This window comes from Pisolithus orientalis, assembly GCF_024613125.1.
Source record: "Pisolithus orientalis strain OTSU chromosome Unknown F5J12scaffold_41, whole genome shotgun sequence".
NCBI classification, from domain to species: Eukaryota; Fungi; Basidiomycota; class Agaricomycetes; order Boletales; family Pisolithaceae; genus Pisolithus; species Pisolithus orientalis.
The window spans coordinates 349,153-376,183 of NW_026260822.1; the positions used below are offsets into that span (position 1 = coordinate 349,153).

The 27,031-nt window shown below is 48.1% G+C and overlaps 4 protein-coding genes across 4 annotated transcripts; 2 read left to right on the forward strand and 2 right to left on the reverse strand.

Annotated features, from left to right (window-relative positions):
• Positions 1-1,518: 1,518 nt before the first annotated feature.
• Positions 1,519-4,307, reverse strand: F5J12DRAFT_929406 (uncharacterized protein; the record flags this gene model as incomplete). The annotated part of the gene is made up of 4 exons (XM_051749492.1): positions 1,519-3,846; positions 3,911-4,073; positions 4,213-4,262; positions 4,287-4,307. 4 exons carry the CDS (start codon positions 4,305-4,307, stop codon positions 1,660-1,662), a joined length of 2,421 nt encoding a protein of 806 aa, XP_051596262.1. The 3' UTR covers positions 1,519-1,659.
• A 1,128-nt stretch (positions 4,308-5,435) lies between these two features.
• F5J12DRAFT_410509 (uncharacterized protein) lies at positions 5,436-7,929 on the forward strand. The gene is made up of 2 exons (XM_051739293.1): positions 5,436-5,684; positions 5,737-7,929. Exons 1-2 carry the CDS (start codon positions 5,491-5,493, stop codon positions 7,904-7,906), a joined length of 2,364 nt encoding a protein of 787 aa, XP_051596263.1. The 5' UTR covers positions 5,436-5,490; the 3' UTR covers positions 7,907-7,929.
• A 14,018-nt stretch (positions 7,930-21,947) lies between these two features.
• F5J12DRAFT_929408 (uncharacterized protein) lies at positions 21,948-24,766 on the reverse strand (the record flags this gene model as incomplete). Its single annotated transcript, XM_051749493.1, has 8 exons — positions 21,948-22,474; positions 22,575-22,836; positions 23,045-23,119; positions 23,178-23,562; positions 23,645-24,006; positions 24,166-24,275; positions 24,331-24,690; positions 24,750-24,766. 8 exons carry the CDS (start codon positions 24,764-24,766, stop codon positions 22,288-22,290), a joined length of 1,758 nt encoding a protein of 585 aa, XP_051596264.1. The 3' UTR covers positions 21,948-22,287.
• A 1,025-nt stretch (positions 24,767-25,791) lies between these two features.
• On the forward strand, positions 25,792-26,659 carry F5J12DRAFT_705726 (ATP synthase; the record flags this gene model as incomplete). Its single annotated transcript, XM_051740564.1, has 4 exons — positions 25,792-25,968; positions 26,036-26,101; positions 26,304-26,384; positions 26,438-26,659. Coding segments are annotated over 4 exons (546 nt in total), but the record flags the coding sequence as incomplete, so codon positions are not given.
• Between the last annotated feature and the right edge of the window lie 372 nt (positions 26,660-27,031).

A 27,031-nucleotide genomic window follows, 5' to 3' on the forward strand; every position in this document is an offset into this window, starting at 1 on the left:
CAGACCTGACATTCCATCGACTCTCATGGATCATATCTGTACACCCAAAAACCTCATTGACTTCATCTACCCAACTGACATCCTACCTGACCCACATGCCTGTCTTCAACATGCTATTCTTGCCCCAACCCGCATACGAGTTGATATGTATAACAAGCACATACTTCAATGCATCAAGGGCAAAATGAGAATCTACCTTTCCACCGATACACTCAAAGAAGCTGAAGATGTAGGCTTAGTACAGCCAGACAGTGTCCTTGACTATGTTGCTCAATACACCCCACCTGGCTTCCCTCTCCACATCATCAAAATCAAAACTAATGCTATTTTCCAATTGCTACAAAACTTTTCCATCAACCTTGGCCCCATCAAGAACATTTGTGTTGTTGTCATACACACTGGCTCACAACTCATGACAGTAAGAATATTACAAGGAATTGGTGGTTCCAATGTTGTCGACTCTGAAGACATCCTCATACCTCACATATCCTTCCAAACTACCCTCCCTTTGGGTCACACTCTACATCGCAAACAATTCCCCTTAGTGCCTGGATATGCAACAACTTTCAAAAGTTGCCAAGGTCTCACTCTCGACCACATAGGTATTGACCTTACACGGTCTGTCTTCTCACATGGACAATTACAGCTCTCTCCTATGTCAGACACAGATCTCATGCATGTATCCATTTGTGTCTGGGCGAGGTGACCACGACAAATGTCACCTATCATGAACTCCTCATTTAGTATTGTATGTAGTAAACACCTCGCACCATTACACTTGCGACTAAATATAATGTGCCTTTGAAACTGGAGCGAAGTGACGGTGTGCCTTCGATAGTCAGACAGAAATGGTACGAATAGTCAGAAAAATAGTACAGATAGTCAAAATAGAAATAGAATCTACTAGAAATAGTCCTGGCGACTATCCGGACTTTTTCGACTATCTGTGCATGTGAACGGCACGATAGGCATTGATTAATTTCCTGATGTTATTTTGAGAGTCGAGGCAGGAACCTCCATGCGATGTGCGAGAGCATCACAGCTACGAAAGTGCTTTGACGAACGTAGATAGCTGACTAGTAAGAACGCATAAGCTGGGTGCAACGTGAGCTAGTGATGCATCGAGTGATACAACTACAGCGAATGGCATTGCTAACGCCCATCAACACTCCCGACATTATTTTCAGCAACGCCCTGTTTAGTGTAAGCGTACGCTTACCACTGACACGCCAATCACACTATCGACATCGCTCATGCTAACACGTCACACTATCACACCTCCTATCGCGCTTTCGTTCGGGTGTTGCGCTGTTTGGACTCTGAGGGTATATATACTGGTGCTGTCTGTGTCCACGGGGGATATATCTCTTTCTTCCCTTTCTCTCTCTCTGTCCATCATCTTGTATCAGCGTATACGCTTGATTGCTCAAATCCACACGCCTGTCCACGTTCTGTCGTTGTTGTGATCGGTTTGAGTGTGCTCACCCCTCTGTGGTGAGTTCCATTTAGGTGCACACCCTTAGGAAAGCCATTCAAATCTCCTCAAGTACGTACATACTCGTGATTAGGTACTAAAATGCACTGCTGGCACAGATATCAGACGGGAACTCGCATAACAGAAATACGGGGCGCAGTAGGAGAGCACATGACGAGTACGACCTACACAATCTCCGGTATCAGCACTTCAGTATCTAAGGTACTGGCCAGGTCTTGAACGCAAGCGGTAATCTCGCAATCGCTTGCAATTCTCTTGTACTCGTTGTGAGGTAACCTCTTCAGGAGAAGTGCGCTGAACGGCTGCTCCAGCTGTTCCAGCAAGTTCCGAACAGCATCGTCATTGCTCTCGGTCTGCGTTTCAAGCGATTTTGGATGCCAAGGACGGACGAGAATATATGCACCGGCCCTATTACCAAGTTTGATTGACAGTGTGACACTGACAGGCCTCAAGCGCGACGCATGAATCTCGTATGTGTAACGTGAGGGGTTAGTGGAAGAACCTTGCAGTCTGACGGCTGTGACCTGGTGGACAGTGGAGGGCAAGACAAGCCGCCTATTGAAAAATTTGGCACGCGGTAGCCGTGAAATTTTATCGTACAGCTCCTTTCCTTTTCCTTTCCCAAGATCCGGGTCATTGGGTCTAGCTGGGTCGCTGGGGGTCAGCCGGACCTGGGGTGACACGTGATACGGCGCGAGGTTGGCAGGCAAACAACTATTGAATGACGACGGCTTTCCAACCCAATCCAGAACCGTAACATCTCCAGAACGTGAGATGATCTCTGCCAGGAGACGTCCGAGTGCATTCTCCTCAGATTCGCCGTAGAGGACTGGCAATTGAACCTCGAAGATTCCAAAAAGGGAATAGGCTATATCTTCTGGTCGAGTGGTGCGACGGCGTGATGCCCAATGGAGTCTCAATCGTGCGTCATCCACGCCGGGGTGGAAATTGGTAAGGTGCTGTTTAGCTACTCCCGTAGCCTTCTGGAGCTCTTCGAGCACAGCAGGATCTGTTTTGTGATTCGTGGTGTCACTCTTCGTGCAGAGTGACCAGTCATACATATAGAAGAGGAGGGCGGATGGAGCCAACAGTTCTTGGAGTGTCCAGCCTCGCGTGAACCAGACACTATGGGAAAGCGAACCAACGTTGGAGACATCGGAAAGGTACACGATTGTCAGGGATGACCGGCGGTACCAAGAAAACATAGACCCAATTGTTTCCTGTAATTCGGCGCTACTATCTTTGTCGATGCAACATGTATCGCTCCATGCCCACTGGAAATGACGTTCAAGAGCAAGAAGGCAAAAGTCTTGGAGCTTTTCCAGACCGTCCGTGCCCCGCAAGTCATAGATATTTTTGCCTTCAACATCACGTAGTAAGGGCTCGCCACTCCCCCACCTGTGAGACAGCATGGCAATTTGAAAGAAGTCTGTAACCGCACTACCGATCTCCGTTTGGAGCTGCTGCCTGGTGAGTGAAGAGGCTGAGGACAGGAGCCGCTCGTATTGAGCACTACCTTCGAAGTAAGATAGTTGGGCATCTCGGTTACAGATGACCCCTGTCGGAGTATGTAACAGGCGCGGCGGAAGGTTTGCAACAGTTTCGAAAAAGCCAACTCTGATGGCATGTTTGATATCGGAAGAACTGGAAGGCGAAGGATCAATCCCGGCTCCCTTTAGGGGAGCCCAGGCAACCTTCATTCCAACCTTCGCTTTGAGGCAACGTGCAAGACACTCCTGAGACAAGGATCGATCGGGGTGCCCTGGAGGGCACAGCCCCGATGCGGTACGCGCGAAGCTAATGGCCTCATCAATGTCGTCCACTAAACCCTGTTGTCGGAACTTTTGGTAAAGGGAGTCAGCGAGGCTGAGAAGAACCTTGCATCGATTCAGCAGAGGAGTGTGTTCCAATGCAGCCCGGTGAAGAGATATGCCCTCTTCCAGATCATCCGTGGAAGCTTCCCTCATGAAGCGTTCATAAAGGCAATCGCCGAGTCTGAGAAGAATTCTTTGTCTATGAGGGTCGGTTGGGACCATGTGTTCCAACGCAACTCGTCTCATAGCGATTACTTCGTCTAAATCCTCTTTCCTTCCTTCCTTCTCAAACCGTTCAAATAGGAGATCGGCGAGATGGATGAGGGTATGATGGTGTCGTGCATGGTCTGGCGGAGTTAATTCCAGCCCAACTTGCCCCAACTTGATCATCGTGTCCAAACTGCCGCTGCTCCCCTGTCCCCTGAACTCATCAACAAAGCGATCGGCAAGATTGTCCACAGCTAGGCGACTGCCTGGGAGTTGCGGAGGAGTAGGTTTCAAGGTAGGTCCCATCGGAAGGGAGATAGGGTCTTTTGCCTACGAATGAATGGAAACGCAAGTTATTTCCCAGAAAGATTGATCGCAATTAAGAGTGATGTACCAGAGTCCCAGCTATATCCTTGACCTCTGCCTTCCCAACGGAGCCCGCGGGGTTGTCTCTAGGAACTCCTACGCTTCCGTTATCGCAGGATGCCAAGAGGTCCTGGACGATTCCCCACGCCGTCTCAGGCTTTCCATCAAAGGGATTTCCGTCAGGCAAGGTGCTACAAAACTGTGCACCTTCATCATTTGCTTGGCATCGAAATTGAGCCACCGATGTTTCAATTATCTCGTTAGACGTGACGTGGGACAAAGTCGGGACCGCGCGAATGACACTTGGAATGAAATTTCGATGGCACGTACGTCGAAAAGCACCAAGATGTTTCGAGACCTCTGTATTTGCGTCGCCTGCGCTGAATGCAAGGTTATGCAAGTACAACACTCCAACCGCTCTGCATGGTTTAGGATAGCTAACCAGATAGGTTATTCACTGCATGGTGTGTGTGTAGAGGTATGTCTCACTTTAAATGCATCCACGCTTTCAATGTCTTCTCCGCATCTGGGCCTTCGGTGTAAAAAGATGGCGCCCTTACGATAACGATGTCACTTTGCATTCCATCGAAACGGCATCGTACTGCATGAACCTCCGTGGTGCCGGGATTCTGGCCGTCTCCGTCTCGAACATGAACGTTTTTATGTTGCAGAAGGGTTTTCATAAACTGGTGGAACACACACAAATGCACAGTAAGTAATGGATTTGAACAGGATAGACGTGAATTCTACCAGACTCTTTCCTGAACCATGGGGACCTATGATGCTATTTGCGCTCTCAAATCTACTGTGTCGCCGAAGATAACATCAGTGCACTCACAACACTGCGGTATCGGTCGGTAAAATGGCGGTTGTCCTTTTAGACGAGCGAAGCCTATCCAACAGACCCATCTAGCGAACGGCAGCCGAAGGTTTCGCGCGAATTGCAAGGTCGGATGGCAAAGGGAGACAGGGTGGGACTTGAATGGTGTGACCTCGCCCACTTCGTGCTGATGACGTAAGTTGGATAACCTTGCGTGCAGAGCAAGCTCTCTGCAAGACTACTTCCCTTTTTGGGTTCAGTTATCAGTTCCGTATACTGGATGCAATACCTGTCCACAGTGTCGGGCTTGGCACCTCTGCAGTGGGTGCCGAAATAGTTGAGACCCACTGCTAGAAACAGCAGTACCCGCTGGAAAGTTCAGGAATGTTCTCTCATCAATATTGTCCGGAGACGCCTTAGGCCCTTATCCAACTCACGTCATCAGTATGAGGCTGCCACAAGTGTTACTTGTGGGCGAGGTCACACCGTTCAAGTCCCACCCTGTCTCCCTTTGCCATCCGACCTTGCAATTCGCGCGAAACCTTCGGCTGCCGTTCGCTAGATGGGTCTGTTGGATAGGCTTCGCTCGTCTAAAAGGACAACCGCCATTTTACCGACCGATACCGCAGTGTTGTGAGTGCACTGATGTTATCTTCGGCGACACAGTAGATTTGAGAGCGCAAATAGCATCATAGGTCCCCATGGTTCAGGAAAGAGTCTGGTAGAATTCACGTCTATCCTGTTCAAATCCATTACTTACTGTGCATTTGTGTGTGTTCCACCAGTTTATGAAAACCCTTCTGCAACATAAAAACGTTCATGTTCGAGACGGAGACGGCCAGAATCCCGGCACCACGGAGGTTCATGCAGTACGATGCCGTTTCGATGGAATGCAAAGTGACATCGTTATCGTAAGGGCGCCATCTTTTTACACCGAAGGCCCAGATGCGGAGAAGACATTGAAAGCGTGGATGCGCTCAAAGTGAGACATACCCCTACACACACACCATGCAGTGAATAACCTATCTGGTTAGCTATCCTAAACCATGCAGAGCGGTTGGAGTGTTGTACTTGCATAACCTTGGGTTCAGTGCAGGTGACGCAAATATGAAGGTCTCGAAACATCTTGGTGCTTTTCGACGTACATGCCATCGAAAACTCATTCCAAGCGTCATTCGTGCCGTCCCGACTTTGTCCCACGTCACGTCTAACGAGATAATCGACACAGTAACTCAATTTCGACGTCAAGCCAATGATGAAGGTGTACAGTTTTGTAGCACCTTGCCTGACGGAAATCCCTTTGATGGAAAGCCTGAGACGGCGTGGGGAATCGTCCAGGACCTCTTGGCATCCTGCGATAACGGAAGCGTAGGAGTTCCTAGAGACAACCCCGCGGGCTCCGTTGGGAAGGCAGAGGTCAAGGATATAGCTGAGAATTGGGTACATCAATTAGCTCCGCCAGACCACGCACAACATCATCATACCCTCCTGCCGGATGGATGGAGGTCTTGCCTCAACCTCGCTGACTCCCTTTACAAAGAGTTCCTACAACAGGGTTTGGCGGATGACATCGATAAGGCCATTCGCGCCGCGCATAAAGCATTGGAGCAATGCTCTTCAGGACACCCTGGTCAACCGTTGTCTCAGGAATGTCTTGCACGTTGCCGGAAAGCAAAGGTCGCCCGGGCTCGTCCAAAGGATGCCGGGATTGGTTCTTCATCTTCCGATTCTTCCGATATCAAGAATTCCATCAAAGAAGGCTTTTTCGAAACTGTTGCAAACCTTCCGCCGCGCCTGTTACATACTCCGACGGGGGTCATCTGTAACCGAGATACCCAACTATCTTACTTCGAAGGTAGTGCTCAATACGAGCGGCTCCTGTCCTCAGCCTCTTCACTCACCAGGCAGCAGCTCCAAACGGAGATCGGTAGTGCGGTTACAGATTTCTTTCAAATTGCCATGCTGTCTCACAGGTGGGGGAGTGGCGAGCCCTCACTACGCGATGTCGAAGGCAAAAATATCTATGACTTGCGGGGCACGGACGGTCTGGAAAAGCTCCAAAAATTTTGCATTCTTGCTCTCGAATGTCATTTCGAGTGGGCATGGAGCGATACATGTTGCATCAACGCAGAAAGCAGTGCCGAACTACAGGAAGCGGTTGGGTCTATGTTTTCTTGGTATCGTCGGTCTGCGCTGACGATCGTGTACCTTTCCAATGTCCCCGATGGTGGTTCTTTTGCCGATTGCACTTGGTTCGAGCGAGGCTGGACACTCCAAGAACTGTTGGCTTCACCCGCCGTCCTATTCTACATGAACGACCCCTGGTCACTCTACAAGAACAGTGACAGCGCGAATCACAAAAGAGATCCTGCTGTTCTTGAGGAGCTCCAGAATGCTACGGGAGTAGCAATACAGCACCTTGAAAATTTTAATCCCGGCGTGGATGACGCGCGAACCAGACTCCGCTGGGCATCAGGTCGTAAAACCACTCGGCCACAGGATATTGCCTACTCCCTTTTTGGAATCTTCAATGTTCACTTGCCAGTCATCTACAGCGAACCTGCGGAGCATGCACTCGGACGTCTCCTGGCAGAGATCATCACACGTTCTGGAGACGTTTCAGTTCTGGATTGGGTCGGGGTGCAGTCGTCATTCAATAGTTGTTTGCCTGCCAACCTCGCACCGTATCGCTTGATGCCCCAGGACCGCTCAACCCCTAACGACCCTATTAGACGCAATGCTCCGGTCCTTGCAAAGGCACGGGAGTTGTACAGTACTCTTGCAGCATTACCACGTGCCGGATTTGTCAATAGCAGGCTTCAGTTACCCTCCATCATCCACAAGGTCACCAACATCAGCGAGCAAAGTTTCTCGACCAGCTCCTCGCATTATACATACATGATTCACGCATCACGCCTTAGGCCTGCCAATATCACACTGTCGCACCAACTTAGTAATAAGGCCAGCGCATATATCCTTGTCCGTCCTTGGGATCCAAAATCACTGGAAACGCAGACCGAGAGCGATGACGAGGCTGCGTGGGAGCAGTTGGAACGGCTGAGGCAGCCGTTCAACGCGCTCCTACTCGAGAAGTTGCATCACAACGAATACAAGAGAATTGCAAGTGACTATATGATTACCGCCTATGTTCAGGACCTGGCCAGCATCTTAGATACCGAAGTACTGGTACTAGGGATTGTATAGGCATGCTCATGACGCACGTTCCTATCACATGCTTTCGTATTTCGGCTATGTGTGTTCCCGTTTGATGGAAGGCAGCACTGCACTGATGCTCTGGAGAATTACATAGTACCAAAGTGAGTGTTGCCAATAGGTATGCTCAATTGCAGATGTTGTCCAAAAAGTCATTGAGTTTGTCAAACTTATATTGAGGTTTCTGTCACTTGAAGTGAGACAGGCAGGGCTATGTGAGTGCATGTGAGGTAAGAGCTAGTTCGGAAACAAAGTCCCACCAAGAATCCAACTAAAAAAAAACCGGAACAAAGTCCCAGGCTTCATCACATAAGCATCCAACATTCAAGTGGAGCCTTGAATTCAGGAGGAGTATGCTTGGTGTGACATATGCAATATTGCAACACAACACATGGCTGATATTGCTGATGAGTTGTCTTCTGTTGATGTGGGCCAACCTGTAGACGAAGAAACCAATGACAAGGATATTAACAAGGACTACCATTGATGCTGCCAAATTATCATTCTTCTTCTATTCTATTATCAACTTCAACTGTTTTCTGCAGATGCTCTATTGACAAACACTCTAGCCACAATCACTGAAGCGACACAGTGTGCTGAGCCAATCCCATACCATACTTCCACTCTAACTGGGGCAGGGTGGGTTACTGAACTTTGGAATGGCCACCCTGAGAGGATTTGCACAGAACTTGTGGTGCATCAGCATGTCTTCAAGATACTGATGCTGCTGCTTCAAGAACATGGCTACACCCATTCCAAGCATGTCACACTTGAAGAACAACTTGCAATCTTCCTCTACACCTCTGTAACTGGCTTGTCAGTCAGACATGTAGGGGAGTGTTTCCAAAGGTTGAATAGTATGGTTTCCAAGTGCATTTCTGATTCACATTCCTTCTGATATACTGATCACCATTGAAGGTACTTCAAAAGAATTTTGTTTGCATTTTCATCTTGCAATATATATAGCAAGTTTGTACAATTACCACACAGTGATGACCCTGTCCACCCCACAATTTTTGATAACCCCAAGTTCTACCTGTTTTTTGCAGATGCGATTGGTGTGATTGACAGCATGCACATTGCATGCACTCTGAGTGCAGAAGAAAGGGATGCCATGCGAAACCACAAAGGCTTTACATCCCCAAACTGTCTCATTTGCTGCGACTTTGATATGTGCTTCACATACATGCTTAGTGGATGGGAGGGATCTGTGGCCAACATGTTGATCTACCATGATGCTCAGCTGAGTGATTTAGCCATTCTGGATGGCAAGTACTACCTTGCTGATGCAGGGTTCCCAAACTGCCCACAGCTTTTGATTCCCTTCTGAGGACAGTGGTATCACTTAGTGGAATGGGGCTGCATGCAATTATGGTAGGTGATTTTCACTGCTGTCTTTTTCTCTGATTCACATGGATTTCTAGGCCAGTAAATGCTGAGGAGTGTTATAACCTCTGCCATGCTCAGCTTCACAATGTGGTCGAGCACATAATTGGTGTCATCAAGTGGTGCTTCCAAATTCTTGTCATACCCCCAGAATTTGATATGAACATTCAATCCTGTATCCCACCAGCACTTTGCTGCATCTACAATATCATTTGCAAGTATGATCTGCTGGAATTAGAAGATATTGAAGGCTTCATATCACCTCCACCACTGGATTGATCAGCACATGTGATTGGCTTGATTGCCAATGCTGTTCCAACTGATGCAGACCACCTACAGATGACAGAGAAGTGGGGTGTGATTGCACAAAGCATATGGGCTAATTACACTGCAGAATGAGCGTGAAGGGGGGATCCAGTTGCCAACTAGCTACATATATCATTTGTTTTCCCTCAATTCCTAGACATCATCTTTTCAAATGCAAGTTGATGAGTGCAGTGTTCAAATCAGAGAGAGATGTATTGCAAGCCAATGTAAAGATGGATTTAAAACTACAAGGTACAAGTATGACATATGATACAATCACTGCATACATGCCCTGATCTCATTGAGCCTCTTCTCGAGCCAAGCATGCTGAGCTGCAGCAAAATGATTGGGATCACTTGCAAATGATAAGTATAAGCTAGTGTATGTAGTGTTTGCCTGGAACTGGTCTGCAATCCAGGCAATATTGATTGGTGAGAACTTATCTACATCTATTGTGAGAAGTGTCTCTGTTGCCTTGTGGACCAGTGGATGAACTGGTGTGAGTCAAAGTGAGGTTCAGTGGTGAAAACCAACCAAAACCAACACAAAAGACAATGAAAGCAAGTGGTGGTGTGCCTATGTGGTACCTAGATGGTAGAACCTGTTCTTTGGGAGGGTTTTTGCAAGCTACAACACTCAAAGATGAGTGCTGAGGGTTGGGGGTGCTCCTGATGAAGAGGGAGCAAGAATGTGATAGAAAGCAATAGGGTAGACTGCTGTCAGCCTACAGAAGGATGGATGGTGACTTAATTCAATGTCCTAAGCTGTACTGAGCTCAGGGAGGGCTTGGAGTGAAGTATATGGATGATAGATGATGATAAGGCAAAGTAGATGATAGCTAGACCCTTAATAAAGTCTCAACTATCGAAGCTGATGAATGATTTACTGAGATGATGATAAATTGTGAGCAAGAGGGGCTCTCTGATGACTTCTTCCTTTTTTCTTTTTTGCTACCTAAGTACAGTGACTTATATACAGCACAGGGGCATTGCCTATGGAAAACAAGGTGCAAACACTTGGTAAGTGATTGGTAACTGATGAGTAAGGAATGTAAGCGATGGGTAATTGTCTTGGAAAGCATTGGTAAGCATTGGTAAGGATAAGTAAGCCAAAAAGAGAAGAATCAGTAAGCAAAGTCAAAAGATTGGTAAGTATTGGCAATAGGTGAGTCAGAGACAGTCAGAATGTCACAGTATGAGTCAAGCAATGTCAGGAACTGGGAAAGTGCACTGGAATCACATTAGGGGGAGGCCTGTGCATGTCACATCTCGAAGAGATCACTTCTAGGCCAAAGTGGGATGACAGAGAGGCAGTGCTGATCTGATGCCGATATAGTACATCCAAAAGTGGACAGGGTGAGTCAGATGTCAACAGGGGTCAAGCTTTGGGGGTCTGTGGGGTGACAGGAGCATAGGGGATTCGCAACTTTCCCCCCCAAACCATCCTCTCAGTGAAGCAAATAAAAACTTCATGAATGAGGCTCTGTTGGAAGAGAGGATGAAGGGGGAGCATCTTCTGCTGTATCTTGCAACAAGGAGGCAAGATGTGCATCATACTTGTCATGGATGCGAATCAGGGAGAGTGGAGAACAGTAGATTATACTGTAGCTGTCGCAACTTTGGAAGAATGATGGATGAGACTGGTATGAAGACATTGCAGGGGGCAGGGAGGAAGGATCCATATGCTTCTTGGACTGGAGAGACTGAAACGACCACATAAGACCTTTCCAAGCGAATGACAGACCTGAGGTGACCAAAGAATGTCCTCCTGGAGGTCATACTGACAAAAAGAACACACTGTCCAAGCTGGATGGGCTGAGAGGGTGCAGATGAGGGTGGGATGTACCAGGATACTTCAGGATGGAAGCTGGTAGGAACTCCTGGTAGATATATGTAGCCATGGTCCCTTAGCAAAGGGGACAAGTGCAAATGACTGATGTGGAGGCAGCCATATCAGAAGAACTAGCGAAATGAGCATCTTTTGGAGGGAGTGCTGTAGAAACTGTGTGGAGTGTGCAAATCCTTTCCAATCTTGGAAGGTAGGATCGTGTGGCTGAGCACTACAAGCGAGTGTGGGAATGGTTTTCGGTGTCTGCAGAATTGGTGGAGATACGTTGAAAACCGGAATGCCTGTACATGGGTGCACTTAAGAATTTTATTGGTGCACTTAACCTTGCCTCCTCCTTTTTCCTTGGTATTGACAACTTGTTCTTGTGCGAGGGATGACTGCCGACATTGCTGGCTGTCCTTCTTCGCATGAGGGCTATGGTCTTCACCTCCATTCATCAGCTACATCCATGTCCACCTCACCAAACACCTTTGGTGTGTGACACTGGATCTTGCAAGAAGTTGGGCTTGGACTGGGATGTGGTTTGATAAGGCACAGGTGAGCCTGCCATTGTTGTGATCGCATCGGTGATGGTGTTCATCTGGTTACACATTGAACTGTGGAATTCTCCTAAATCCTCCCCTACATGCTGAAGTGTCACATCTACTCTGCATTGCTTTTGAGCTGATGAGGTGGATGAAGCTGCAGTGGGTGACTGGGCACCTGATACAACAGACAGGCTGTCATCATCATCTGCCTTCCACTTTTGAGAGCGCTCCATACAAGCTGAGATGCTGGAGGATGGCTTGACAGAGCTGATAGATGAACCATTTAATGAAGATGGGGCAGATGGGGGGGGAAACTTGATGGTGTGCCAGGGACACCAGCAGACTGGCCTGATCACCAATTGAAAACAGATCCACTGTGAACTGAAGTGATGGTGGAGGGTGCCAGGTATTGGGAAACTGTTGGAACAGGGGGAGCTGGGTTTCTGACTACTGGTGAGCAGAATGTGGTGTGGTTCAGAGATGGCAATGCTGGTGGAGCATGGTCCTGGGACAGTGTACTTCCCCCCATGCTCTCACTCTCACTGTTGGAAGGACCCAACCCAGCATTTGACAGGCCTCTGGCAGAATTGTCGATGGTCAATGCTGAAAAGCGATTCAAGCCCTTGCCCTTGGAGGGCATGAGGTCTCTCATCTGTTTGTAGTACACCCATCCCTTGTTTTTATAAGGGCCTGCATCCTTGTGGATCTGTTGATGTTGCCATTAGCACAGGAAATTCCATGCTAATTGTATCATACCTGTACCTTCAGATAGTTGTTCCATGTATCCTCACTTGTGACACTGATATTGGCCCCTGCCTCCAGGGAATATGTGAACCCAGATGCATGGCAGAGATGATCAACAGCTGCATATGTAGTTTGTAGCTGCATGATATCAGCTGGTTATTCTGTCATTTGACTGATAGACCACACACCCTTTTCTATTTCTGTTTACATGCTTTAGGGGTCTTGATACCCCCTTTGACAGGCTCAGGAAGGGCTTCAGCAGCTGCATTCCAAAATGTGTCCTTAAAATTTAAACCATCACCAGCAGTTGCCTTGTGGGAAGCAATGAAATTAAGAAGGGCCTTGACATCGTTATCTGACCATGACACCAGCTTGCCTTCCAGGGACTGTGAAGTATGCAATTTACCCTTGGAGGGTGATTTTGCTGTTTTATGGGGGCACATGATGATGGAAGGATGAAGGAAGATCAATGGACTGTGGAATGTCAGGCTCATAACCCCTGCCCCTAGCACAGCATCTTGGCTGTCCACCAAGCATCTCCTCTCGAATTCAAGCTCCACTTGAATATTGGATGCTTATGTGATGAAGCCTGGGACTTTTTTCTGGGTCTTTTTTAGTTGGATTCTTGGTGGGACTTTGTTTCTGAACTGGCTCTAACACTTTCTCTGGCCACTCCAGCATGGGAATGACAAATTAGGCAAGTGGGGGGGAGGGCTAGTCTCTGATGCCTTTGTGACATGCTACTGCACTCCAGCTCTGTAGTGAAGTTTGTACTGGGAACAACAGATGGACTACAACTTCTACTCAGAATATGATTAGTCTCACTGAACCACACAGCTTCCAGCAACTCTATCCTCATGATGCTATACCATCAGCAAGCATGTTCAGCCTCAAAAAAATGTGAGACTCATAGATCATGTTCTTCTGACTCGCCATCTTGTTTGCCTTGCTGAATTTGAGCTCATTCTCACCTTGACTCTGCAAGCATGTGTGCATGTGCAGAATACAATGCAAGCAGGTCACTGGCATCCTGTTGTTGTAGTTGCCCTGCACATAGCATGTGGTGAGCATTGAACAAGAAAGGCCTTCAGCACTTCAGCACTCAAGTCTTTGTCAGTAAGCATTGCCACATCAGGGGACTCAGAGCAGCCAGAGCCTGCACTACCTCACTGGCACTTGCATAGTCCTGTGTGTCTCGCTTCGAGTGACAGAAACCTCAATATAAGGTTGACAAACTTGTCAACTTTTTGGACGACATCTGCAATTGAGCATGCCTAATGGAGACAAGTCTGTTGAAAATCTGATGATTTGGTTACATCATCTTCAAGTGGGAATTTGCAAAAGTAGACCCCTGGAAATATTTCACAGTCCTTTGTATGATTTTAATAGCCTGAATATACCCTCAGGGAGACTGTTAAGAAGTACAAGGTGAGAAGTTTACATCACCAAAAAGTGGGGCATCAGCAAACCCAGGTGCCACTGTCTGGCACTGTCCAGCCTACAACAGTGGCTACAGAGCCCACTTCAGTCACCCCTCCAAGGGGGCCTATTAGGTTGACATATTCTTATAGATGTTTATACTTGAGAGGTGTCATTTGGTTGGTGATTGCCAACTGCTGTTGGAGAATATCCCAGTGCCTGGGAATTCCCAACCCAGCTGTTTCCCCCCATTAAATTGTGTTTTCCCCATCATACCAGGGGGTGACTGGGTCCCAATAGGACTTTCTCCCAGTCAAATACACCCCTTTCCCTTGGACAATTGGACCTATTCCCAGGCTTAGATGGGCTTTTTCCAGGGGAAATGGGCCAATTCTCAGGCATAGATGGGGTTTTTCCACAGGAAATGGACCTATTCCCAGGCCTGGATGGGGTTTCCCCTGGAGAAATGGGCCTATTTCCAGGTATAGATGGACTTTCTCCAAGGGAAATGGACCTATGCCCAGGCATAGATGGGGTTTCTCCAGGGGAAATGGGCCTATTCCCTGGCATAGATGGGGTTCTCCAGCAGATGCAGATCTTTTGCCAGGTCTGGATGAGCTTTCCCCAGGAGAAAGGGGCCTATTCTCAGACTTGGAGATTCCCCATCTGGATGGAGATTTGCCAAGAGTGTGGAGATTCTCTAAAGGGGGACTTGAAGATTCTCCAAGGGAGCAGGGATTCTCCAAAGGGGGACTTGGAGATTCTCCAAGGGAGTGGGGATTCTCCAAAGGGGAACTTAGAGATTCATCAAGGGTGTGGAGATTCTCCAAGGGCATGGAGATTCACCAAGGGGGACTTTGAAATTTGCCAAAAGGGTGGGGAGATTCTACAAAGGGGGACTTGGCAATTCACCAAGAATGTGGAGATTCTCCCAGTGGTAGGAAATGGTGATGGGGATTCTCTGGGGGACTTGGAGATTCTCCAAGCAGGTGTGGGGGATCTCCATCCAACTGTGTGGGGAATCTCCAAGCATGTATGGGGAATCTCCATCTAATTGTGGAGAAACGTCACTTTGTGTTAATGATTGGGTTTTTCTAAGTATTTTGTGTTTTTCTCATGCAAAATTTCACATTCTGATAAGATAAGCATATGGTGATGATTGCACAATCAGGGGCTAAAACTTTTATTATGATGACATCAGTTCATTGTCACTTCCTGGGGTAGTAATGCAGCACTAGTACTGTCTATAGTTGTTGTTAGCATTGTGTGGTGTAGGCTATGCTACACTTTGGTAGTGCACATTTTTGACTACCATTGACTACAAAAAGTGTAGCATTGAGTGGTAGTGGTCAAGTCACATGACAAAGGATCACATGATACAAGGTCATGTGCTGTGATCATGTGACTGATTATATAATGGTCATGTGACCTGATGATGACAACATGTTGTGAGTCAAAGTGTGGTTCAGTGGTGTAGACCAACCAAAACCAACACAAAAGACAATGAAAGTGAGTGGTGGTGTGCCTATGTGGTACCTAGATGGTGGATGATCTTATTTTGGCAGGTTTTTGTGAGTTACAACACTCAAAGATGAGTGCTGAGGGTTGGGGGTGCTCCTGATGAAGAGGGAGCAAGAATGTGAGAGGAAGCAATGGGGGTAGACTGCTGTCAGCCTACAGTAGGATGGGTGATGACTTACATATGTAACCTTGTCACTTGTTGACACTCCCACTTGAGCAAAGTTGAAGTCCCATAGCCTTGATGAACTTCCAATGTTGTTTGTGAATAAGAGCCTTGGTCATGATGTCAAGTTCAGGCCCACTCTGACCAACTCTGATGCTAGATAAGGTCTGGGGAGAGGTATGGAAGCAAGTCCAACATGGAAGAACAGAACTCTGACTAGCAGAGTGTTGGCAGGAATGAAGTCTGCCAAGACAAAGGTGGAGTGGAGTGAGGGTGTCAGGTTTAGCTTGTGTGCTACCCTCTTGCACAATCTCAGCCCTTGTATTGCAGAGGGAGAGAGATGGAAAGTCAGAGGTAACTCTGACAGGCAGAAGACAGAGACAGAGGGAGTAGGAACTAAGTTGATATTCATACTGAAGAACAGTGGAGTATGATACATGCTTTTATACTACTACAGAGGTACAGTAACTGAAATTGGAACTGACATATGGAGACTCATAAAATTTCAAGTAAGACTTCCTAGACAATGAATGATGGGTAGACAGAGGACATATGAACAGGTAACATAGAACATCCCAAAAAGGGAACAGTCCAGGCACTAGACCATGTAGTGCATGCACTGCAGAGTACCTGACTGCATGCTGTGAGGGAGAAGTCTGAAGGGTAGTCACACAACTCCTCAGAGAATAGTCCATGTGGTCCAGTAGGAGAGCAGTACAAGTCTGACAGCAGTTGGAGTGGAGATGGTTCATAAACAATAGAAGGTGGGTGGAGTTGGTGTGGAGTGAGTGAATGACTGGTGGACAAGGGTGCAGAGTGAGTGAGGACTTAGAATGAGTGCATGGTCATGACAGTGCCCCCCCCTCAGGGCTGGAACCCCTGAAGGCCACTTGTTTGGAATGAGATCAACACAAGTTGATCATTTGAAATTGTTTTGATGCCTCAAGGACAATGGTTTAGCTGCAGTGGAGCTCTGTCAGAGTGTGAAGAACTGCTTAAAAACACATGTTAGGGTACTGAACCTTTGTCCCTTCCCCCCATCATCATGTCTTCCCAGTGCCAGAGCAAAACCCCCCAACCACCCCTGGCCGTGTCCATGACTATTCCCAAGTTGCAGATGAAGAACTGGTCATCCTCACCAATGACTCCACCAACACTGAGCAGGAGAAGTCCATGGAGAAGGTGTACCAATGAGAGGAGACTGAGCAGAGAGAGAGAGCACAAGGCAGAGTGCAAGGCCAAGCATGAGGAGACCAAGAGGCAGAAGGTGGAGGAGGAGCAGTTGGAGGCAGAGTGGAGGAAGAGAGTGGAGGAGGAGGCTCAGAGGAGGGGGGCAGTGGAGGAAGAGGAGGCTTGAAGGAAGAAGGCAGCAGAGGAGGAGGCAGAAAGGTAGAGGCAGAGGGCCTCTGAGGAGAGGGCTCAGGCCAGGCAGGACAAGGCTGCACAGAGGTGAGTGGTGGAGTACTGTGAGTCAGGCAGAACTGACTCATAGTTCCTTTTGTTTTTAGTTTGTATATTTTTGTACTACTATGAAATAGACTCGTGATTTTATTTGTGGTTCTGAGAAGTGAGACAGATAAGCAGAGAAAATTCTCAAGTACTTAAGGTAGTTGGTAAGGGGTGGAGTTGGTCTGCAGAGGAAGGTTATGTGGGCAGAGTATTATGGCAGGGGTTGATACAGGCCAGGCTTGTGCAGATAGTGTTTGTGGAAAGCAGAGACTATGTCAGAAGCATGATCTAGCTCAGTTGCAAGCAACCAAGAGGTTTCTTTGTCAGTGTTCTCATAACCAGCCCAGTGGACTAGGTACAAGAGTTGACAGTGGCAGTGATGGCAGTCCACCTTAGAGTCAAGTATCTCTGATACTTCATACTCAAGGTCACCATTGACATCCACTGGTGGAGGCAGAGGTTGTTGTTGGTTTGGGAAAGGGTTAGCCACTGTGGCTTCCAGTTGTGAGACATGGAAGACTGGATGTACTGAGCACATAGAGTCAGGGAGCTTAAGGGTGATGCAGTGTGTACATGGCCTGGCCAAGATGGTGAACAGACCTAAGTACTTTTTGGAGAGTTTTTCCAAAGGACAAGTGGAGTGGAAGTACTTGGCTTTGATGTAGGCCTGTTCTCCAACCTTGAACTCAGGTGGAGGTATGCATTTGGCATCTGCTGGACCCTGGTAGTGCTGCTGAGTGGCAGACATTTTGGAGTGGAGGAAGTCATGAAGGGCAGAAAGCTCAATGACATAGTTGTGAGCCTGTGGAGAGGTGAAGTCCTGATCAGGGACTACAGACAGGTTTGGATGGTACCCCTTGTTAGTGAAGAAGGGAGAGACTCCAGTTGTCACACTTGGTGCATTGTTAAAAGTGAAATCCACTAGAGGTAACAGCTCAACCCAGTTGTATTGTTGGTAGTTACAGTAGACATGAAGGTACTGCTTGAGGGTCTGGTTCATTTGCTCAGTCTGGCCATTGCCTTCTGGGTGGTAACCCAAAGTGAAGTGAAGACACATATTAAGGGCCTTTCCTAGAGAGTGGAAGAAGTGTGAGACAAATTCAGGACCTCTGTTAGAGGTGACATTAGCAGGTACCCCATGCTTGGAGAAGACATGGGTAAGGAAGAAGAGCTTAGTGAGTTTGGTGGAGGTGATGGAGTCATGAGTGGGGGTGAACACTGCTTGCTTTGAGAGGTGGTCGACTACCATGAGGATGGCAGAGTAACCATCAGAGTTGGGGAGGTGTTCAATGAAGTCCATGGAGATGGAGTTCCAAGGTCTCTCTGGGATGGGGAGTTGCTTCAGTAGACCATAGGGGCAGTGGCATGGAGTTTTGCTCCATCCACAGGTGGTGCAGGACCTGACATATTCTTTCACATTGGAGTGGAGGTTAGGCCACATGTAGTCCCTGTGGATGAGTTCTAGGGTGTGGTTTTGCCTGAAATGGCCTGCTAGAGGATGGTCATACTTGAACTGAAGCACTGGAGAGTGGAGATCATCATTGTCAAGGACAAAGATGTGGCTGTCAAGGCAGAGTAGACCATCAGAGTCCAGGGACCACCAAGGCTTAGTTGGAGTTGGGAGATGGCTGGCAGAGACAGGGTTGGATGGTAGGGTGGAGATGATGTCAGAGTGCAAGCACTCAACATCAAAGACCATGGTGGCACAGAGTACAGGTGCCATGAGGGTGGTGGTATGGAGGGATGATGCAAGTTGCTCCTGTGTAAACATAGGGTGGAGATTGTGAGGACTTACCTGCACATAGTCCCTATCCCCCCTTTTGGGTAGACATCCCAATGTTGCATAAGTGCATTGGGTTTGGCTCCTAGGTGGCCAGGTCAGAAGTGGATGGAAAGGTTAAACTGTGAAAGGTACTCTGACCAGTGGGCCTGTCAATGAGTGAGAACCTTAGAGGTGGAAAAGTACTCAAGGTTTTTGTGGTCCATCACCATGTTGACAGGTAAGGCAGAACCTTCTAGGTAATGCCACCAATGGCAGAAGGCCTCAAAGATAGCCAACAGCTCCTTGTTGTGGGTATCATAGTTGAGTTCTGGTGCAGTCATGGTGCAGGAGTAGAAAGTGACTGAGCAGAGTTCACTGTTGGAGCAGGTGAGTGACAAAATGGCAGCAATGGCATAGTCAGAGGCATTGGTTTCAACTGTAAGTGGAGTGTCAGGAACCAAGTGAGTGAGAATAGGAGCAGAGCTGAAGGCATTCTTCAGGCAGAGGAAAGTGGAGTGGCACTCCTTGGAAAAGTTCCAAGGAGCACCCTTTCATGTGATGCAAGTGAGCAGAATGATGATGTTGGAGTAGTTATTAATGAATCATCTGTAGAAGTTTGCAAAGCCAAGGAAGGACTGGATGTCTTGCACCTTCCACAGCTCAGGCCAGTTGTGGACTGCCTGAACCTTCTTGGCAGAAATGGTGAGACTGGAGGGAGAGAGAACATAACCAGGGTACTTGATAAAGTTGGAGTGAAACTTGCACTTTTCTGGCTTGGCATTGAGACCATGCTTTCAAAGGTGGTGGAGTAACTCTTTTATGTGTTCACAGTGCAACTCCATGTCCTGCAAATAGATTAGGATGTCATCAAGGTATACCATGATGCAGACATTGAGCATATCTGCAAAGATGCTATTGACAAAATGCTGGAAAGCTGCAGGCACATTAGTCAGACCAAATGGCATTACCTGCCACTCATAAGAACCATAACAAGTGCAGAAAATCTGTTTTCCATTCATCTCCATCTGTGATGCAGACTAGATGATAGGCATGGTGGAGGTTGATCTTGGTGTAGACTTTAGCATGGCTTGGAGAGTTGAGTAAGTTGGAGATGAGCAGCAGCAGATAGTGATCTTTTTTTGTGATTTTATTGAGTCCTTGATAGTCTACACAGAGGCAGAGTGAGCTGTCCTTCTTCTTTACAAAGAGGACAGGGGCACCATGAGTGGAGGTGGACTGCTTGATGAAACTGTAGCCAAGATGCTTGTCAATGACAGTGTGGAGAGCCTCAAGCTCTGGCAGAGACAGAGAGTAGATCATGCCAATGGGTGGAGAAGCTCCTTCCTTGAGGTTGATCTTGAGATTGAACAAGCAGTGTGGTGGAAGTTCAGTAGCCTTGTCCTTGCTAAAGATGTTGGCAAACTCATGATACTCAGGAGGGACCAAGGAGAGGTCAGGAGGTGGAGAAGAAGTGGAGGACACATGAAGCTTCACATCATCAGCAGAGAGCTGCAAGTGGAACTGTCTAGAGCCAGGGAGAGCACAGGCTCTGACATATGCAGCAGCATTGATGAGTGAGATGAGTGGAGCAGAGTGCAGTGAGTCAGTTGCAGTTGCAGTTGGAGCTGCAGATGGAGCAGAGGGTGTTGGATCAGGAGTGGATGTTGCAGCAGAAGGTGATGAAGGCACATGGGGTGTTGGCATTCCCTGTAACAATGGTTTGAATGAAATACTACCCAATACCCAGTCAATTGATGGATTGACGTGGGTGAGCCAGTTGTGTCCTAATACCAGTGAACATGAAGAATCCAACAGAGTAACATAAAAAGAAATGGAGTTGACATTGCCAGAAGGAAAGTGGAGGGAAAGATCTACTGCTTGGGAAATGACAGCATGTGTACTACCATCAAATAAGCAGAGCAGAATTGGTGGAGAAATGGAGGAAACAGGAATAGCATATTTTTTGACTATGGACAGGTCTATGAAACAATGAGAAGAGCTGGAATTGATCAATGCAGAAACAGTATCAACAGAATAATCAAGAAGAGTTACAGATGGAAGTAAAGAATTGGGACTAGAGAGCACAGGTGCATTGAGTCAGATGTCCAGTTGCACACAGTTGGGATCAATGCTCCCTCCAGGCTGTGTGAGCTCCCTGGAGGAGTGGACTAATTTTTTGGCTCTGCCTTCTCTGTGGGTGGAGGAGGTGGAGTTCCAGCTGTAGCTGCATGGGCTTTGGCTGCACAAGAGGTTGACTTAGGACAGTCCTTAGCAGGGTGGCCAGCCTCACCACAGAAGAGGCAGAGGTTGTTCTTCATCCTGTGCTGGTGTTCAGTGGAGGTGAGTTTTCCATCCTTGCCCAGAAGGTGGGCAATGTCAGACTTGGATGCATTGGACTTGGGTGGTGTGAGTCAAAGTGTGGTTCAGTGGTGAAAACCAACCAAAACCAACACAAAAGACAATAAGAGCAAGTGGTGGTGTGCCTATGTGGTAACTAGATGGTAGAACCTGTTCTTTGGGAGGGTTTTTGCAAGCTATAACACTCCATGATGATTGCTGAGGGTTGGAGGTGCTCCTGATGAAGAGGGAGCAAGAATGCAATAGAAAGTGATAGGGTAGACTGCTGTCAGCCTACAGAAGGATGGATGGCAACTTAGTTCGAGAAATTGGCAGTGGCGGTGAAGCGCACCTGCCAATTTGCGGTGGGTGCATGCACGTGACCGCAGAGGCCAGGAATCTGTGACATCACAGGCCTCAGCCACCTCGGCACCACTGCCGGTAGGCTCAGCATGCTGTTGCGTGCCGTTGTTTGGGTGCCCTGCCCCTCGTTTAGGTTCAGCTTATGTCAGTGTTACAGTGATCACATCTCGTGATCGAGGACTCCCGAAGCTTCTGCAGGATCGAAAGCAGTTATGTACGGCAGTGTAGGACTACTCTCGAACGGACGTGTGAGTTAGGTAAAACAAACACATAATGGTATTGCATGCGCACGCGCACGCTCAGGATATGATGGGTGGATGAATGATGCTTGCGATTAACGATGTTTGTGTTGTGCGTTGTGTACGTATGACTTGTCGTAGGCTACTGCACATGTACGAGTATGCGACTAGTGATGTAGTACATCACGAGCTCGGGTGATGCTGGGGTGATAGTATCGACAAGTGAGTGATAGATGTATTAAGAGAAAGAAAGAAGAAAAAAAGAACAGGATGGCAATGGTGGAATGACGACCTTGGTGTGATATGCATCAGTGCTGCTCGCTGACGCCCGAAGAAGAATCGTCGCAGACTTCTTCACTTGTGAGGCGATGACAGTGCTCCCCAGCTCCACAATACCGTTTGCGGGCAGCCAAGATCGCTTTGAGGAGTTTCGTGTGTCCTTGACCGACGGCACTTCCATAGACCTTGAGGAAGGTTTCCTCGTCTCCCTGGAATCTGGGGACCGTGTCAGAGGGACTTGGGCGAGTGGTAGAAGTGTGACAAGCTGACTTACTCGTCAAGGAATTCCGTTGCAATGACACGTCACTGAGAGTACTTTGTATTGAATTGATGGCCACTCTTCCCATTGTAGTAGTGATAAGGCCAGTCCTTGAGCGGAATGTGCAGGTCAAGCCATGGCTCCCCCTCCGTCCAGTGGCATACTATGTCCCTCCAAGAATCCAACTTTGTGGTCCGTGTCCCATTGGGACACAAAACGGGCACGTCTGGGATGACAACTCCCAGAAGGGAGGTAGAGGCACGGGCCTTGGTCCTCTGGGGTCCGATCTGTGAAGGGAGGGATGTCGAGAGCGAAAGATCTGATGGTTGGACAACTCATGGCATCCTGAACTGCGTTTGAGTCGGTTGTAAATTGAGCGTAGGTAGGTATGGCTGGGCTGCTGGCATGGAAGCGGACTGGATCACTGGGGGCAACAAAGCTGTGGTCTGCGCAAGTGAACGCCGGTGGGCTGACCCATGTGGCTGGTCGGTTGGTGCGATGGAAGTCATAGAATGAACAAGACTCACCCGCTGTTGGCATGGAAGCGGACTGGATCACTGGGGGCAACAACGTTGTGGTCTGCACAGGTGAATGTTGGTAGGCTGATTCATGTGGCTGGTCAGTTGGTGCGGTAGAAGTCACAGAATCAACGAGGCTCACCTGTTATTGGCATCGCTCGAGCGTTACTGCCGGTAGTGCCCTGGCGCAGCACAGGTCCAGAAGGGGCTGAATATGCAGAGGCCAAGGTTAGGGCCTTTACAACCAGGTTGCTCATGTCACTGAGCTGTTGGCAGATCTCCCTTACATCTACTGAAAGTGAGCACAAGGTTTCCTTCACTTCCTTCATGGTTGTGTGTAGTGCTGCCATGTCGGCTGTTATCAATGCATGCACCATGTTGAGTGCCTTGGTGGACACTGGCTGGACGAGCGCAGCTTCGCCTGCGAGTGAACGATCACCTTCGTGTGGGACCGGTTGCAGCACGTCACTGTGGTCGTTTTCATAGCAATTCAACTCGTCAAGGAGGTAGCGCATCAGTGTGTTGCGCTGCGTAGTCGTGTGGAGTGAAAGGTAAGGAGTCGGTTGACTTTACTACACACCCAGATAGGAAGGAGGACGAAGTACTCACATGCTCACCTTCAGCCCATCCCCCCCACCACCGGACCCACGCAAGGGTCCATCGCTGCCCCACTGGCGTGAACATGAAGCAGTATTGTGCTCCACCACAATGGTAGCAATGCGTTGTGAACGTTCTGGGAATTCCAGACCCCACCACTGCCTCGTCGATCCATTTTTGGATCATGTCATGGGAAAGCGGCTCACCCGGTTGCAGCACGCCATTTGTGCCAATTGCAGGGAAAAGGAAATCCTCTTCAGTCATTGGCCGGCCGAGATGGACAAGTTCGACCCATTTCATCCAGGACACGAGGTGCAGGAGGGTGTCACATGCCTTGCCCGTATCCAGGCGTGGATAAATCTTGTAGCGATTGCCTGGTAAGTACCAATGAAAGGAGATCAGATAAAATGGGATATGCACAGATGGATATAAAGATGAACTTCGTAGGTCAGCTTCCCTCATCCCCTTATCTAACTTTCTCTGCCATCCCTTATGGTTTTTTAGGTGGATCTCGAAGTAAGCATTGCGCTCACTAACGGTGAGGGAGAGTTCCTCACCTCGAAGGTATTTCATGAACATGCCATCTATGACAGTCTTGTCAAGCTTGACATCCCCGCACTTTAGTTTCAGGAGCTCGTAGTTCCTGTCATAAGCCGCGATCGAAAACGTTGTTGGTCAAACTGCCTGCCAGGACTTACCTCGTCCAAAGCATAAATGTGACAGCGCTAAAGGCAAGGTGTTCAAGGTGCCGTGTGACCGTTAGCATCACTTTCCCATTCAAGGACTTGCCCGATGGCAGTGCTTTGTAGCCTATCGTTGCGAGACGAATGTATTGGAGTGGGGCGTCAAGTGGACAAAATGATTCTGACCAGGCGAGTATCTTATCCATGTATTCCTTCCTCATGGCACCTGAGTGCTTCCGTTCAGCTCCTTCGGAACTAACCTTGTGTCTGATAGATGCCACAACATTGTCAACTTCTGCTGACAGGACCGGGTTGCCTTCCCATTGGTGATGGGCATCATTGTGATGCCACTTCCTGTGGAATGTCGCACCGTCACTACGCCGAAGGTATTAGTCTATGAGCATCAAGGAAAACTGAGCAATCATGCCACACACGCTTCGTCCCACAACATCTTGAATCCTGCTCGAACACCATCGATGGTGCTTTGGCTGCTATTTTGTTGGAACCCTCTCCATGAAAGGTAAAGGGCTAATGCTTTATCTGAGCACCTATTTGGCACGCGCTCAAATGCATTCTTAAAATTTGGATCACTGTAGATTTCAGAGTCCTCTCTGGTGTGATTTGGAGTCGGTGGCGTCCCCTCCTCTGGAAAATGGCTCTGCAGCCATGAGCGCACTTGGTGGACATGTCCTGAGTATGCTGCTCTCGTCTTGGCTGCCCGAAGGTGAGTTTCTTTGCCAGCTTCTTTAATTCAGTGGGCAGTATGCAAGCTAGGTAGTTCTTTCATGGTGGATACCCTTGCCCTCTTTTTGGGCTTGTCTGGGGATGACACAGCATGCTTGGTCCCAGATGCCTTCTGTCTGACCATCGCGACAGGATATTCAGTTACCGGTCATAAACTGATTGGACACAGCAAGGTGGGAGTTGTGATGTCACAAGTCTAAGGTAGTTATTTGCAATACATGTACTACGAAGTGTGATGAATTCCGAGGACTAGTGTAAATATGGTGCAGCTATAGCTAGATATTTCTAGTTTTGTCCACAAAGTATCGCATTGGTGCCCAGGATTGCACTGAATACACAAGGCATTTGGTTGATTCATCTACATCCGCTAACGGTTTGTGTACTCACAGTTCGCCTTGAAGCCGCATTAACACACAGCGCCCACCATCGCCTGCATGATCAATGCATACGTTTCCTCAGTCCAACTATCGAACCAAGCCGTGTTAGCTGATGATCTCACCTCCAGCGGTGTCACGAGCACATCAAATTCCCTTCCTTCTGAGTGTGCTTCAGAAACCATAAATTCCTTCTCATCCTCCCAAAATCTCCTTGGTACTGGCCTTCCTGCTATGGTGCATCAAATCCCCTCCCGTCCTCGCCAAACCTCATCACCGAGACTGGCACTGCAATCCTCGGTACTGGCCTACTTGCTACAGCACATCAAATCCCCCTCCTTCTGAGTGTGCTTCATAAATCGTAAATCCCCTCCCGTCCTCACCAAACCTCATCATCGAGGCTGGCACTGCAATCCTCGGTACTGGTGTTCCTGCTACGGCCATCTCTCAAGAAGTCTATGTTGTGAATGAGGAAACTGTGGTTGCAGCAGGGACATTCGTCCTCCCTGCTTACATTGCTAAGGTATGTGGTTCTGTTAATACGCTGTTACATACACTCATAATCATGTGCCTAGCTTATCAGTGGGCCCGACTGTGACTAGGTCAATGGCCACATTGAACGTGTCAAGACCACCTTGGAAAACTCGCGTGCCGAACATACTCAGGCTGTAAAAGACCGCATCAACTCTGTTAAACAGGGGACATCATGTCGCTATCGAGCATGTCAAGACCGCCTTGGAAAACTTGCATGCCAAACATACTCAGGCTGTAAAAGACCGCATCAACTCTGTTAAACAGATGAGGGACATCGTGTCGCTATCAAACGTGTCAAGACCGCTTTGGAAAACTCGCGTGCTGAGCATACTCAAGGCTGTAAAAGACCGCATCCACTCTGTCAAACAGATAAAGGACGTCATGTCGCTGATGCAGGGGCTCTTTCCCATTTCAAAGGTTGGGGTGTGGTCTTTTAGTATTTTAGATCCAATGTGATATGATGTATATAGGAAACTGCCTGGTTGGAGGCAGAAGCATTTATCCAGCATCAAAAGGTTGCACTGGCATCTGAGCTCAAGACCGTCCCAGACAGCTGGGTGCGCTACGAGCAACGGCTGAAGGAGAGTGAGCAGGTTGAGCTTGCAAAAACTATCATTGCAAGGATTACATCCGATCTCAGGGATGAGAAGATGCAGGAGGAGATATTGGCCAATGCCATGGCGGAGCTTGAGTGTAAGTCGATCACATTGCGAGTTCCTCACAGATTACCTCTGACGATGGACAATAACAGAACTCGTGAAAAGCAAAGCGATCTAGGGAGGTCATGGCTAGCTAGATTACTGATAGAAAATGTAGCACATCAACGCCCTTTTTTTTATCAGACTTATCTTGAGTATTGGTGTAGTCATCCATGAAATCAGTTCTGCCACCCCATGACCCACTCGCCACAAATCTCGCTAGAAGGGTACAATAAATAAATCTGATCAAGGTACATGCATACCGCCGAGTGTAATGAATGAGGATTTGTGATACTAGTGAAAATACATGCAAGTTTAATTAGGTTTCGCCCTTAAAGTCAACCATGGCACCTCATCCGTCGACAG